The sequence below is a fragment of the Hyalella azteca genome, unplaced genomic scaffold (genome assembly GCF_000764305.2).
Source record: "Hyalella azteca isolate HAZT.00-mixed unplaced genomic scaffold, Hazt_2.0.2 contig8321, whole genome shotgun sequence".
NCBI classification, from domain to species: domain Eukaryota; kingdom Metazoa; phylum Arthropoda; class Malacostraca; order Amphipoda; family Hyalellidae; genus Hyalella; species Hyalella azteca.
In genome coordinates, this window is record NW_025938418.1 from 80,657 (window position 1) to 97,700 (window position 17,044).

Consider the following 17,044-nt stretch of genomic DNA (forward strand, 5'->3'; position numbering starts at 1 on the left):
GTTATTAGTCCGCTCATCGATGCACTGTGGTGATAACTAAGAATCTGTTCACTTAGGCGATTCACTTCGCACCCTTTATTCAGTACATATAAAGTTACTTTTACCGTAAGAATGCTTAGAAAACAAGTTGGTTTATGACCTGAAACTGAACAATTAGCGCGGTCGTTACCCGCATCGGTCACGCTGGTTCCATTTCTTGTGAGCTTTGAAATGATAATTTTTTTCAAAAAATTATAACGATTTTTTTAGCAGATCTCTCTTTTAAAACTAAAATATAGGCAGTAAATCTAATGCATAAAGTTTGTCATAATTTTATTTTATAATTCCCATTATCCAAAATAAGTTTACTGGGACACAAATATCATTAATCGCAAGTTAATCAGGCATTGAAATACAAAGAAATTACTAAATAAATTCACCATGTATTCTTTGGAGACGTTTCAGAGGCCATCTCTATCATCAGTTTAAAAAACTTTGTTGAATGATGATGGAGCTGGTCCTCGAAACATTTTCTATAAAGATATGATGAAAGTTACTAGGCATAATTTTTTCATTTAAATTAATGGTTCACTTAGATTAATCAGCATTATATAATGTTTTTATAGTGCCAATAAATTTTGATTGGATTTTTTTTTATTTTCATTTATGTCAGTAGGTTGTCTCTGCCCACTCACATCTGAATTATTTGTAAATATTGTACATAGTTTGCCGGTCCCAGCCTAAGCCGCTTCATTTCTAGCTTCCCACGATCAGAAATTTTAAGCAAATTAATTTCCCCCTTCATATATTTGTGTGCTAGATAAGTATATTATTTGTAATTTTGCATCAACTGATGTCATTCTGGAACGTTTCCTCTATAAAGAGAAAAATCAAAACCATGATGTGCACCGCTTCAGCATTATTAACTTCAATAAGACAATCTTTAGGTGATAATTCAATTTGTGAACAAGTTCTGTTTTGCTTGTAATGTGTGCGATCGAATATTTCATTGGTCTGCATTGAAAAGTTATTTCTACTTTATTAGGCTACAAGAGTACGAGTATAGATTACTGAATTGTCATATCGATGATCTAAAAAAGTTAACTATGCATGTAAAACTGTGCTCCATATTCATTCAGTTTGGCAAAAATACTACTAATTTCCTTGGCTCAAGTAGGATATTTCAAGTGTTGTTATCCTTTTTGAAAGGTAGATGTTCTCATATATCCTGGTCCCCAGCGTTAATTTCAAATTAACATATACTTTTGGTGTATAGTGGTGGTTTTCAATGGAGCAGAAATAGGAAATTAGTCAGTGCGTTCTCACAAAAACTTGAAGTGTAATGGTCATTCAGCGGTCAAGTTTTACAAAAAAAATTTGCAATTTGCAGTTTTCCATTCTGACCTTGCGATGTTTCAATAAGTAGAGAGTTGTGCTAATCTACTTTTGATTTGCTTGCAGGTTGATTACGTATCATATAAATCTTATTCGTGTATTATGTGTCTTAAATTTCATGATAGTAATTTTAATGAAAGATGAAATTATCATTTAGGATTCAGCGAAAAAATGTAATTTTTATTACCGTACTTGAATGTTTTCGAAGCCCTTAATACTCAGAGTCATTCTAATTTATTCGTTGATATACTCATCCTAATTCCATACGAATATGACACTGCTATGTGGACCTCTTCGATCATTTCACACCGACTACTTTAAACTTTTGGCTCCATCAAGAAGCATATAACATAATTTGTCCACAAAATTGAACCTGCAATTCCAGTTAAATTTCTTTAATTGTTTGCAATCGTACATTAGAACTTAAGCTGAGACTCATCAGTTTGGTCATAATGGTTCCTTTGATGATATAGGTTTGCAATTTTCGAATCAAGTTGTATTATTGCAATTGGGGTCTTGTCGATATCGGAGGCATGGTTGAGGCGTTCCCGATTTGCTCATTAATCATAGCCCAATAATATTGTAATAAAGTGTGTATCATCTGTCATTGATCCTTTCACATCGATTGTAGCTGGAGTTACTCTGATAATAAAATTCTTAGTATTTTGTTGTGTGTTTCCTACCAAGTCTAATTCACAGAAACTGCAGTGTCTATTGTGGCAATTGTTGCATTTAGTGTCTTGCATAGATATTAATTTAGGAATGGAATTTTATTCACGAAAATGTTTTAAACAATTTTTTAACGCATGAGATGAATTCCACGAAGCCGTCAATGATATTACGACTGGTTAAAGTAAAGTAAACTTTACCTTCTATTTATACAAATACCTTTTGCTTCAGATTTGAATATTCTTTAAAACAAATTCAAATGTATGGTCGGTATTTGGTTAAATTTTTCCCTACCTTTCATTAAAGATTCTTCCTAAATTGAAGTGCTAATTTATGAAAAAGTCCTCTACATTTTTGGGAAAACACAGAAAACTTAATTTTTCCTTTAATAATTTTTGAGAATTATTTTTTAAGAAGCCACATTTTCTCGGGTAGTAAAATCAAAATGTGTATTATGGTTTACGCCACTTTGGCGTCGAAAAAAGAAGACCTGGAATAAAAAGACGGGTTGCCAGTGGGAGCTCATATTTAATAGTCAGCATGCAAATGACGTCGAAACAACGTTTAATAAACGTTGACTCAACGAAATAACATTAAATTCAGCGTTCGTGGTCTTGTGGGAAGGTGCTCAACAATTTAAGTCTTTGCATACCTCCTTACCAATACTGCGTAGAGTCAAGTTCAACATTTCAATTCATTTATTGCGTCCCTATCATATGTCATATTGTAAAACAAATTTGTTGAATAGACTTGAATTAATTGCTCTGATCACACTTTCAAAGACAGCATCATTCAATGCTAGTTAGGTATTAACCAAATTCTGTTAGAATTTATTAATGAGTAAAGTTTTCTTAAGCAATATCATTTTTCAGACATGCTAGAATATTTTCCCTGATTAATCATTTTCTTCGTGATCTTATTTTTCAGTTATCACCATTAGAATTTTAAGTTCATTGGAAAGTCAACTCTATTCCATGTACCTAATGAACCATCTAATCTGGCAATAATGTGTTTTAACAATCAATCAATTTGCATTTGTGAGGACATTGTGATGTTCACTTATAGTCGACGCGAAGAACATTTTTTCGTGTTGACCAAATAATAAAATTTGATACTAACCAACATTTCAACAGACAATTTGCAAGATGACTCCTCGTTTTACAATCGGCGACTGCGCCGGAGGCCACAGAGCTGACAACCGCTTCAAGAACAGGAACGTTCTCTGTGTGCCGCGTGAGTTACTGTGAATAACATTGTATTTGTGCTGTTGTACGTATGTATTTTACTGTAAATATTTTGCATTCATAAATTAGTGTCTTCTTATTTGCTGCTTATATCAACTGGACTTTATATGCTACCACCAGTCATTATTATATATTATATTATATTATATTATATTATATAAAGCGATTTATTCATGATCATGAAGTGAATCATCTGAAGGTATCAACAATTAATTAATAAGTTCAACCTGCAAACATTAACACACAATTCCAAATTACCTTTGGCGGAAGCGAACACAACCAATTAGCGAATTTCGCGATTTTATTTTCTGCGGTTTGAATCCTCATTCAAAGAAAAATTTTTGTTTTCACCTGAAATAGAATTATTTCAAATAAAATTGTATTTTTCACTTTCGTTCCGTGGCACAGTAACCATTAAGTGTTTTTTTCTTAAATAAAATATTTACAGTTAGAATCATTGTTATAAATAATGAAATTCAGGACGAGCATCGGTAACTATCAACAGCAAATAAAATCCAGAACAGGATTTCAAGCGAACGTTGAATTTCATCCTGCTGTCGAAATTATTTTTAATTTTATAAAAAGAAAATAAAAACTATTGTCCAATTTTTCGTGATGCTGGGCAACTCATTCACTTCAGTTAAATTTTTTCAGTGCAGCTATTTTTCATCATTCTAAAAGATAAATTTTTGATAAATCTATTTCCATTTCACTAACCAGCGGACAACTTCCGGCCGTACCTGACTTCCTTCCAAGGCAACGCCTGCACCGACTACATCAACAGCGTCTTTGTCGACGTGAGTTTACAAAAAAATAAGTCTTTTTTTTCCCCATAGATTCCAGAAAATCTACCAGATACGTGGATTCTATCAATATTCGGATATAAAAGTTCCAAGTTCAAGGATTCGGATATAAAAGTTCTAAGTTCATTCTAAGTTGATGAAGTTGCTATTGGCGGGCTCATGGAAGAATGAATGTTCTTCTTTTCCGCGATAATATTGAATTGTGTAAGCACTAATCGGTAAATTGATTAGTTCAAACATGAAAAAAGAAATCGTGCAATTCAACGTGCATACCATGTTGACATGCACCGTTCATTAGTAAATTGACGAGTTTTGCTTCTATCAAGAGAAAAATTTTCCTTCCCCATTGTAAAATGTTGATTTTAAAATTTGGCACAGCTTGTAATAAAATCGAAGGTAAAACTAGCAAATTGTTGAGGTTATTACATCAATTTCACTAGTGTGACGAATAACTTTGTTTCTACCTGCATATCCCTCAAAAAAGCGTAACAAGATATAAATGTATTTAGTATGGAAACCTAATGCTACATGTACAGGAAACTGACCATATTCGTTACTTTTTTAAAATTTAATCACAATCTGATGCGGACATTCGATGTTTTTTTTAATCAAGGTCACAACATGTGTACCTGTTAAGCGCACAAATGTGACCACTGAGGTAAATTCCAGTTATATCAAATTTACCCATTCATAAAATTCAATTTCTACGCGTGCTATTTGATTTTATGGCAGAGATGAAACTTTAGTCATTTTCGAACGAAAATTTGAATAATTCACACTCAAATGCTACGGTTTCAATAATTCATTTCGTGTCCAAAGATCTTCCCTTCTTTTCAGCGAGTACCGCTAAATAATAAAATATCTTAAATTTGGAAACTGTGAACCTTTTCTACGTGTAGTTCATTAAGATCTTGAAAACAACATTCAAATTAATTGAGAAGCAGTCCCTCTACTTATAACTGAAGTAATCAAAAGGTAGTAAATAATCGAATTTCTGAACGTCTTGTTAATTTGAAGCACTCAATATCTTCGAATTGATGATATCAACTGTCTTTCATTAGTTGTTGAGTTAGGTTGATACGAGACCAAAACGTGTAGTGTTGGCTCGGTAATAGTGGGAGACTTGACAAATTATACGGTATATATGTATAACGTGGAAGAGCCATTGCTAGAATAAAGTCAGGAGTCGGCATGATATATTTTGCTTTAATGTTGGAGAAAAATTACAAAAATTACTGAACAATTACAAAGTCGAAGTAACGCGGACTGATTGAAAAGATTGAACATTGATGATATATTTGTTACAGATAAATGTTGTTCTGATTGAAAAAAATTGTAATTCCGTTAACAAATCATTGTTGAGTAATTTTTTGTAAAGTGCCCTAATATTAATAAATCAAAATCAATTATGCAAATTAAATTATTTTCATATCAAAAGCCATATATTTCATATGTTCAGGTTTTGCTAAACATCAAATCATTGAACAATGGGCACGTAAAAAATTTCAAATGAATACAAAAACCAAACAAAAATTCATGACTTCCCAAACGATTTTACAAGAATTGCATTATATAGTTTGACTTCTAATCATTATTTTATAATATTTTGCACATATATATCTGTAACAGTTACGTGAAAATACCTGTAAAATTTTCCCGATATTGAATTGAGATATTTCAAATTTTATGTCTGAATGGCCGACGTTCGGGCTTCGGTAGTGCACCGATGATTTCCAATGAAGAGCTGGAGCGACTCCAGCATCGCGACGCTATCAGATGATTGCGACCATTGATGCCATCGAGTTTTCTGGCTGTCATCAACATGACGTTCATTTTATCGTTTTTCAGAAGCGCGTGAATGCGAGATTCGAAATATTTTCCACGCGATGACGAAGATGAGCGACGTTCAGAACGTAGCTGGAACACTTCGTTGGTAATTAATCAAAGTACGTGCGTAATTTCCATACGAAATTTGTTTCACACTTCCTGTTCTAAGGATTTATCAATTCAGAAAAAACTCGATGCAAAATTTCGAGAACTTGTCTAAATTAGGATAAATGCCAAATGAAAAATATGTTGAGATAAATGACTTGATTTGCTCTGTTGTTTATACCTTATAACTTCAATTTCTCTGAGAAATTGCTCATGGGAATATTATCCAAAATAACAGCCATATCCTTCATTCAACCTGGTAAACATTATTGCTGTGAAACCCACATAAGTTGTTTTAAATGGTGACCAGTTTACAGTCCCACATGAAATCCGTAATATTTTGATTACGTGGAGCATTTTGTGTAAGCAAATTCGGATTCGAATTTGCGAGTTTAGAGAGGATCTTTGTATTGCCTGCTTCTTTTCATCGTCCAAAAACTGAACAAGTTTAAGGTGTTTGATATGCACAGTGAATATCCCCATTATCTCTCCCTAGCAGCTGTCGATTGTTAGAGTTTTAAAATTTTTGGACTCGTAGCTCGTTTTAATGATTTTAATATACAGAAGATTCGATATCAGCAAACTCATGCCAATGTCATTTCGTTCAGAATCAGAAGTTATCGGGTTTCCATAAGCCTATTAACCCCAATACCTGAAAACCGAGAGTCCATGGCATTTATTCCTCATCTATTCTCCGGATTATTTACGAATCAATAAAATTTTCGAATTGTCTGTTCCGCACCCAATAAAATTATTACATAGCAATAAGCTAATTTCAAGGCGTAATGTTAGCCACCATAATCTTGTTAGAGTACAAAATTTTATCGCGTAATTTTTGATTCGTAGAAGACGCCACCAGGAAGACAAGACGCGATTGATGGTCTTATGTTGTGTTCTCTTTATGTGTGAATGTTCTCCTCCGAGTGGCCTTAGAGCTTTACTGCAACACGGGCGCCTTGGCTGCGTCAATAATACAGAAGAAACAGTTTGAATGTTATGCTAAGTTTGCATGAACTGAATAGATTAGTATAAATTATTAAAAATATATCTACTTATTATATATATATTATATACAATTATATATTGTATCGATATATTTAAATAATATAATATATTAATAATAATATAACTATTAATATATACTTATATAATTAATTATATTATATAATTATTATATAGTATAGATTAATATAAATATAATATAAACAGTATATACGTGGATAGCAATTAAACTATTTTACATGCAATTAAACCACTCCTTAAAACAATGGTTTTATACAGAGACATCACGGAGGTGCATTTTTATATTTTATTTCATAATTAATGCAGTTGTTGTATTATATTTTATAGATAGGCTTTTGGTCTTCAAGTTCAAAAATTATAAAGACAATATTTACCAGCATTGTAGGTATTCCTTAAAGTTACTATGTAATTTGGAGCTTTATACTTCATGTGAACTTTCGGACCGTCATGAAACGTTTCTTGAATGTTCGAAGTGAAGGAGAAGGCAAGTTTTGCAGCTCAATCAGCCGAATTTTTGAGAGTTGAATACATGAGCTTAAACATTCATAGTTTAAATTTTGAAATCATGGCAACCAACTATAACCTTGTTTAAAAACTTCATAGAAGAAAAAAACTCAATGTCACTAGAAACCTTGTATTAAGAGATTTCAACATGGAGAAACATCAATCGAACTAAAGAATATTCTATTGAATAACAAACAAAAGACAGGCTCATTGAAAATACAAGAACGCTGGCAGCGTAAAAACCGGCGAGCGCAGCATCGGAGCATCTTAAAGAGGAACGTTCGACTTGCTGCTCTTCCACGCGCACCTAAATACTGTTCTCTCTTATATTTATTGGTCGAACACTTCTCCCATTAACGATATTTTAAAGTTTTATTGTTTTAATAATAACAGGGATGGTAGTGGTGAAATGTTACTTATCATGAGAATTATAGGTATTTATATGGGTATTTTCTTTTGAGAAAAATTAGGTATTATTGATCGCTAATTTAGTGAAATATGACCTGAATTTTCACACATAAGTGTCCATTATAACAAAAGATTTGGTGCAACCTTTATTTTTTAAGTTCTTTAATGTTACCGGTATCAATGGTGGCTGAATGCCTTCAGGTGTATTTTTTCGGCTGAAAACTTTGATTAAAGAAAATGTCTAAATGTCGCCGCATTCATTCACAGGAAGTTCTTTAATAACTCGCACTTCAGATATATTATGTAGGCCTGAAATACCTATTAAATAATTCATAAGCTACTGTTAACGAATGGACTTCTTGTTCACTTCGATTTATTACCATTAATTTTACTTGTTTTCAATGGCCTAAGGGCCCCTTAACATGACCCTTAGGGCACCGAAACATGATGGCCGGTCAAAGCGCAGTCGAAACTTCTTCACAAAAAACTACTCGTCTTCCACGTATTTCCTTGTCCGTTTCCAATTGTTATTTTTGTCAGCAAAAATCAACGCCCATAAGAGATGGTTAGAGCCTAGAGGTCAGTAAAGTTTTCTATATCGACCCCTGGATTCTGAAGACAGAACTGAAGGATTCGATATATATACTGGAGGTCGTATGTATGAGGCAGTAAAAAACACTATATTTTAAAAAACACTATATTTTAAAAAACACTATATTTTGCAATGCTTCGCATTCAGACATGTGCTGAGAAAAATGCAGAATTACTTCTCAACTTCCAATCTACAAAATTACAGCCGTAAACACCAAATAAATTTGTTATAAATCAAATTATAGTCTTTTAGAGAACTATGCAGTAACCGCATTTAATACATGTTATCCAACTATATACGGGTATTTGTATATATTCACGTGATGGGACCGATATAAAGTAAAATATATTTCTAGACGGCGAAGTGCATAAGAAACAAAAATTTGTGAGAATAAATCTCAGTCTTGTGGATCATTCAGTTAACATGAATAAGCTGGAAGAGGCCTGCCGAAATTTTTTTTCAAGACAAACATCACGAAATAATTTTACGAGGAATTTGATGTGATATTAAATACGTGCGGCGTTGCCCTGTCGTCACCAGGGCTACGTAAGACCACGCGAGTACGTTGTGTCTGAGTGGCCCATAAAATCAACGCTCGGTGACTTCTGGTCCCTGGTATACGATCACGACGTAACCTCTGTCGTGGTGCTCTATTGTCCGCACGCGTCAGAACACTCGGTAAGAAGCTGACTTCGGTGATTCAATTTCCAACACTTCCCAAAAATGTATACTTCGCTATCGCTTATGGATCAAGAAGCAGCGCTATCTGTACGCGTGTAAATAATAAGGCATAGAACTTTTTATCGAACAAGTTTATCAAATAATGCATCAGTTGTAAAGTTTTGTCATTAATTTGATTAAAGTTGGAGTTTTTCGCCAATTGTCTTTACAATTTATTAAATATCGTAATGAATCAAGACCGCTTGCTCGATAAATGGTTAATAGCAAAGAAATGTGACAAAGAAGCCACCGGATAATCATGAGTTTTCTGCAGTTGGCAAGTCCCAACAACAGTTGAACTCTACCCTTCCAATCATAAGCTTCAACTCGATGACTCATTCATAATTCTTTGCTTCCTAATTCCTTGCCTAATTGATAGTTCTATAACTAGATGATTTGTTTGTAAATAATTATTCTTTTGATGACAATTTCGTGCGTAACTCACTGACGAGATGTGTTTTAAATAATTTGTTATAAACTGTTCATCATTCTCGGGAAGATTTCCACCTGCAGACGCTCCTCTAACCGATATTTAATTGGTCCAGCACAAGACTCAGAATGTGACTGTGAAAGTTTTACACCTTCGAACATATTTTCTTTTGGTGTCCACATAAGTTCACACTACTTCATGGATGTTACAGCTCGGCAACATTAATTACTCCTGCTTTGAAATACTCGCTCAATAAACGTTTTAAATTTCTGATGTTGGTAGTCTATGCTGCTTTTTAACATCTGCAAAACAATTTTTGCTAGCTTTTCCATTTCTCATGCATTATTTGCGCTTTAAAGTATGCTATAAATGATCGAGGATCTGTTGAAATTCACTACCATTCACTCAAACGGCGAATAATCTTTTGCGGACTGTTGATTCAATATTCATTCATAATGTTAGACCTCTTTCCTTAATATCAAATTTCGCTCGCTAGATAATTATAATGGAGTTTGAAGCGTGTAGGAATGATAGTGTGCGATTCATTCGACTCATTTCTTGCGATTCTTTCGGCCTATTCCGATCAAACACTCTCTTCTAGTTACGTTTTAAAATAACGTTTAGTTAATGTTACTTGTCATTTGAATATCATTTTAACGCCAACTTCACGCTGCGTCACTAAGGAAAGTTGAAGAATTTACTACGTTAGCATGAGTACGCATGCGGTCGGCGAACAAAGCCGAATCTCTTCATGGTAACTTAATTAAAAAAGTTCGTATTGACTTGCGACTTAAAACTGTACAGTGACTGCATGTCCACAGGGCTACACACATCCTCGAGAGTACATTGTGACAGAATGGCCTATTCAGACTTCGTTAGGAGACATTTGGTCGCTGGTTTACGACTACGATTGCAGCTCTGTAGTCGTACTCTGCAATCCACCTGTTACCGCGGTATGAACTGCAATCCCTTCCGTGTTTGGCAATCCCTCAGAAAATCCCATATTCAACCAGTCGTTTGTTGAAACTCTACTACAATTTTCATCCCTCGTCCTTAGCGCAATGATCCTTCTGACGTATTATGATCCCTGAGACGATGCCCTATTCAATCCGTCGTTTATTTTAAACACAAATTATTGAACCCCGACTTAATTTTGATCCTAAAGTAGTCCTGCCTGCTGATTGTGAACCAGTGCCGTACTGTACCTCGTGTAAGAATGTTTATTAAGTTCATGAATTATTCATCATAAACTACTTAACCGCTATTGGCCTAGATTAGAAAATAATCGTGTTGCTTATGAGCCATCAAATTCTGGCCCGCCATTTTACTGTTAGGTGTCCAGCGGTGGAGCGTAGATTGATTTATTTTGGTTTCCTTCGGAAGCTCGTTTTAAAGCGTACAATTTTATTTTTTTCACGGTGCAAATTAATAGCCGTTAGCCAATAGCCGAGCCTTTTTTCATCAATATTAGAAATGTTGGCATTCTAATTTTTCATTACTTAGCAACTTAATGAGTATGACCACCAGCGAAATTATTCCTTCATTTTTCCCCCTATGATCCATTTTGTCTGCTATTCCCACAAAACTTGCAAAACTTGGGTGAACTACTCTAACAAGCTATACTAATTCTTCCTTGGTTGGCTTGCTATCTAATCAAAAGCTACGAATGTGATAATTGAGTTTTTTAGCTAACATTATTGGCACAAAAGAAGCATATTGCTGGAACCTGCCCAAGGCAGCCAGGTAAAATGCCGTATATGTTGTTAGAAAAATTGGTTTAGTGTGAATAATCACTCAAAATATTTCTATTTTGCACGTGTGTTGGTGTTCCACTGTGTCTTACATGTGTGGTTTTTCTTACGTTAAAAATAATACAAAACCTAATGGTGCATTGCGTTCACTCTAATAAATAATTATAGAACTTCTAGGACTATTTCTAAGGAAAATAATTTACATGCCATGCAAATAAATTCATTCTCAATTTTTCCCTTTTGTGTTATAAATTATTTCAAATGACTCTCATTTTCCACACTAGTTTAAATGATCCTGTAAATTATTCTTGAGAATAAGAGTATTTTTTCATATAAACTTTTATGTATACCTAACTAAACATGCCCAGAACTCGAACTGACGAATTTTCATGCACAGAATTATCCCCCGTTTTGGCCTGAGAAACAAAGAACCGTCAAGTACGGCCCAGTATTTACTCTGGAACATCAGTCGCATGAACACTACGATAACATTCATACATGGGTCTTCAAACTACAAAAGAAGGTGAGATTAATAGTTCTTTCTTCATAGTTGCCATGCACATTCTGATTATTATCACTTGACATTGTTGTATATGACTTCGCTGCTTTCATTTCAACCAAAGTGTCTGAAATAGAGAAGTGTCACAGGTCATAAGATATACAACAATTGTTTCAATTGAAAATAAGAGATTAGGGTGTGCAAGTTAACTAATTATTAACTTAATAACACGTGCCCGGTTCACCGTTGAAGATAGCAGTGAATTTGGGCGAGAAGTGCGACGGTCAGGAAAGTCTGCGGAAATTGGACCTAATATTTAGTTATCACTCGACATTTCAGCCTTGGATGTCTACGCCGAGTTCAGCCTTGGAAGTTTACCGATGGCCGTGTCTCGCGAACGTCAAAGTTTTTCCCAATGAAAACTTTATTATCTTAAAATTAAGACGTTTCTCAGCCCTGGTTTGGAATTTGCTGGGTACTCAGATAAATAAATCATATAGGGACCGACTCCGTACAATGTAAATCGCGTATTAATGAGAGGAAATTTCTTAATATAATTCATAATTTTTAATCAACATGGAGCGTGTAGAATTTACATGAATGATGGACATGGCTGACCATCAAAATTCAGAATGGGTTCTTCAAATGAAAATAGGAAAGAATGAACTTATTCCATTTAATCTTGATAATTATAATTTGCTTGTCCAAAACCTCCATAAAAACGATCTCATGGCTGATTAACATGGCCGTTTAAACTGAAGCCAAGCATTTTCCCGTGGTAATAGCATGGACAAAAACATTTATTTAATGAGAGGAACTTTTTCTTTGACACCAGGTCGTCATTAATTTGTTTTAATTGGAGGATACATGATCCCGAGCTGAATACGCTTGACGCTAATTTCTATTCAAAGGACACCGCACTACGCAGCTTCTATCGGAAAAGATCAGTTTTATATTTCAGTTTTAACAACCCTGCAATCAAACTTCTGTGCATCGTCCGGTTTCTTTTGGTCTTCTTGGGTCGAAATATACAGGAGTTGGAGTTTGCTTTCTATTTCCTTGTTTGTTCTTGTAATTTTATTTAGAAACTCGATTTGGCAGATAGTCTCGCTGACCGAGCTGATGGCAGGCATCAAGGCTGAAGTGAAGACATGTCAGCTGTTCCAGCTGATGTGCTGGCCTCAAGGGCACAAAGTTCCTTCGTCCACGAACGCGCTCGTCGAGCTCATGAACATGGTCGAGAAGTGGAGACAACGAACTGGATACGGACCTGTCATCGTTGTCAGTCCGTGCGTCATGGGGAGAGGGTTATATTTCGCTATTTACATTTTTTATTCTGCATAAATATGCAACATGTATGACTGTGAATACACTGTCATACACTGTAAGTCATACACATTGTACACAGTCATACACTGTAAGTCATACACATTGTACACAGTCATACACTGTAAGTCATGCACACTGTACATAGCCATACACGGGAAGTCATGCACAGTATACACAGTCATGCGCTGTGAGTCATACACACTGTACACAGTCATACACGGTAAGTCATGCACAGTATACACAGTCATGCGCTGTGAGTCATACACACTGTACACAGTCATACACGGTAAGTCATGCACAGTATACACAGTCATACAAAGTGAGTCACACACTGTACACAGTCATCAGTATCAAGATTTACATTAAATTAATATATACAATTACTATTATTAATAATTACCCTCCTAGACATGAATGAGACAATATAAAGAAAAACGCTCTTTTTTCACCTGTATGGGTCAACCTGACCCAGTTTGGCCAGCCAAAAGGACTTATCAGTGCTACGTCCGCTCTCTGCTCATGCTGTGTGTAAAGTTTGTCACTATTAAGACAATATGACTCATTTATTCCTCTGCGTGAAGATTTAGTGTTAGTGCGTAATCAGGTCCTGTAATTTATTTTGGAGGGAAAATCAACGGTCTTATTAAAGAAAATCTGACTTTTCTGGTCAAGAAATGACGATTATCTTCCCGTATTTTTAAAAATATAATATATAAACAATAATTAAATCCTAAAAAGCGCTTCTTGAGTCGCCAGATGTTTGCATTACGACTCGATGTTGTAAAAAAGGAAAAGATTGATATGATGACGTAAAATCTAAATTTCAATTGCTTAGGATAACCGAAACGGATCCAAGAAGAAGCAAAAAAATATTTATAGGTACAGTACCTTCATTTCCCGTCACTTAATACTCGTATTGAGGGTACCATTATTGGCCACTTAACATATTTTCCTGTTCAACGCAAATAATAATGTATAAATAAAATTTTTATCAAAGAAATCTTTGCGCCGATTGTGAGAAAATGGTCCTTCATTACATGTTAGAAACTGTTGCACGCACTAACTAAACACATTGTTTCATACCTACAAAACGAGATCATAAAACAAATTATCAATTTTTTTTAACTTTGTAGTTAGGCCGTCCCCTTGTTCTGTTTATTCGGCAGACTCAATGTATAACTTTAACAAGGTAAATTTGGGCTTATAGGTTTCACAAACTTACCAATCCTACTGGCATTTGACAGTTTAAATTTTCAGTAAAACTCCAGCATATCCTCTTCACACATTTTATTTGGACAGAATTTCAATAATTTGTATTCGTCAACCCAAACTGAGTACTATTTATACCCTGAATGCAACGCATAGTACAATTTAGTTCATTCAACTCCTCAGCATTTCCAGTTGCCGCACTTGTAGCGGAAATTGTTGTTCTGTTTGCTCGGGCAGTTTTTAGAAAACTTGTCGTGCAGCTCGCCTCCAAACTTTCTGACCAAAATAATTGCCTGTTTTTTGGCATTTTCTTTGTTCAAAGCAGACCAGTAATCTCAATTCTAATTCGGGCAATATTGATTGCATAATACGAGTATTTCAGTGATCTCAGGCAATATCGCTTTCAACAGCATTAACTGCACATTGTTCAATACAATATCTGTATATTTGGCTTGTTCTTCTGTAGTTTTATGGCATAGCGACGTTACCTGGTCATAGAAATTTAATCCAATTAAATTTTACTTAGAATAAGGAGAAGAATATCTGAAATTGAGCGTAATTTGCAGAGACGGCATGAGTCGAGCGGGTGAATAATACGAGTATTTCAGTGATCTTAGGCAATATATTGCTTTCAACAGCATTAACTGCACATTGTTCGATACAATTAATGTATATTTGGGCTTCTTCTTCTGTAGTTTTATGGCATAGCGACGTTCCCTAGTCATAGAAATTTCCGATTAATTTTTTACTTAGAATAATGAGAAGAATATATGAAATTGACCGTAATTTGCAGAGACGGCATGAGCCGAGCGGGCGAATAATACGAGTATTTCAGTGATCTCAGGCAATATTGCTTTCTACAGCATTAACTACACATTGTTCGATACAATATATGTATATTTGGCTTGTTCTTCTGTAGTTCCATGGCATAGCTACATTACCTGGTCATAGAAATTTAATCTAATCAAATTTTTACTTAGAATAATGAGAAGAACATCTGAAATTGACCGTAATTTGCAGAGACGGCATGAGTCGAGCAGGTGAATAATACGAGTATTTCAGTGATCTTATTGCTTTCAACAGCATTAACTGTAAATTGTTCGATACAATTAATGCATATTTGGCTTCTTCTTCTGTAGTTTTATGGCATAGCGACGTTCCCTATTCATTGAAATTTCACATTATTTTTTACTTAGAATAATGAGAAGAATGTATGAAATTGACCGTAATTTGCAGAGACGGCATGAGCCGAGCGGGCGTGTACTGTGCTGCGAACGCGTGCATAGAGCAGGTGGTGCAGCACGGCGAGGTAGACGTGTTCCAGGCCGTCCGAACTGTGCGCCGTCACCGTCCTCAGCTCGTCAGCAGCATGGTCGGTCTATACAATTATCATAAAACATCATGATATGTGAACAGCATGGTCGGTCTATACAATAATCATAATACATCATGATGTGTGAACAGCATGGTTAGTTAATACAATTATCATAATTCATTATGATATCTGAACGAACAGCATGGTTATTCAATACAAGGAATAATTATTTATAATTGCATCGCATCGAACAACACGGCCGATGAATACAACTAATCATTATTTATTATGATATCGGAGTGAAATCTGTAGGCGTAAGGCGCCGTTTTAATAGACTCTTTACCCATGAAAAAGTCATATATAAAGGTTAAAACTCTGCGTTCTAAATCTTGAACATATTAACTAACGAAATTCAAGTCATTTCATGTCTAAAAGTAGTAAGTCGTGTTGCAATAATGCTTAAATGGTATTTCCCTTACGTTTACAGACGGAATACAAATACTGCTATGACTTGGTCCTGCACTACGTCCTACATTTCCTGCAAAAGGAAGTCAAGCAGTAAAACTTGCCCAACCTTGTCTTGCCCAACGTTTTCTTGCCCAAGTTATAGCGGGTAAAGTTCGTCGGGAATCACCGGATCTGCTTTAAGTTGTCCCGCAGGAAACGTAAAATTTAAGATTGCCTTTCCCTCGTTTCCACACTTGTATTCCTAGACTTATTTATCATCCATCGTCAGTTTTCGTGCATTCAACCAGAAGTTCTAGGACAATTTTTTAGGATTTTTTTTTTTTCATTTGAACAATCAATTGAAATTCTCGTGCACCGCACAATTAAAAAAAATCAGTTAGATTCTAATACCAAAGCTTGTTCTATATAGCCTAGGAAAGGTCTAATTCTATTTTCTTTTCAAATGCCATTCAAAGAACAAGTGCGAAACATTCGTTAAAGTTTCAGTTGCAAAAATTAACTTTCTATCTCCTCGATCATTCAAACATAATTTTTCCCTAGACGATTGCGCCCGTTGCTCATGTCCTTTGAGTAACCTGCTATGCGTAATTTCCATTAATATGATTAAAGATTAGAAAGATTTGTCCTATTTTAAGTCACAATTTTCCCCTTTATTATATTGTAGTTAACACACGACCACACAGTCCAGCTGAACTACGCCGTACTGGAGTGGTTGCTTCCCATTTCCGGAGTTCAATTTATGAATATCCATTCTTTTTTCGAGTTGCACTTCTG

General features: G+C 34.9%; 1 protein-coding gene across 4 annotated transcripts in view; it reads left to right on the top strand.

The window, feature by feature from the left end:
• The window catches only part of LOC108667827 (receptor-type tyrosine-protein phosphatase kappa), a 77,867-nt gene extending 61,274 nt beyond the window's left edge, over positions 1 to 16,593 (top strand). For 2 of the 4 annotated variants that reach the window (XM_018154900.2, XM_018154897.2), the window contains exons 10-16: positions 3,177 to 3,276; positions 4,008 to 4,084; positions 9,090 to 9,227; positions 11,848 to 11,973; positions 13,051 to 13,238; positions 15,724 to 15,859; positions 16,290 to 16,593. In XM_018154900.2, coding sequence (XP_018010389.1) covers positions 3,177 to 3,276; positions 4,008 to 4,084; positions 9,090 to 9,227; positions 11,848 to 11,973; positions 13,051 to 13,238; positions 15,724 to 15,859; positions 16,290 to 16,364 — 840 coding nt within the window. In that variant the 3' untranslated portion in view covers positions 16,365 to 16,593. Of the gene's footprint in view, positions 1 to 3,176; positions 3,277 to 4,007; positions 4,085 to 9,089; positions 9,228 to 10,520; positions 10,653 to 11,847; positions 11,974 to 13,050; positions 13,239 to 15,723; positions 15,860 to 16,289 lie in introns of all 4 variants that reach the window. The other 2 variants (XM_018154898.2, XM_018154899.2) reach the window with 2 other exon arrangements.
• The last annotated feature ends 451 nt before the right edge of the window (positions 16,594 to 17,044 follow it).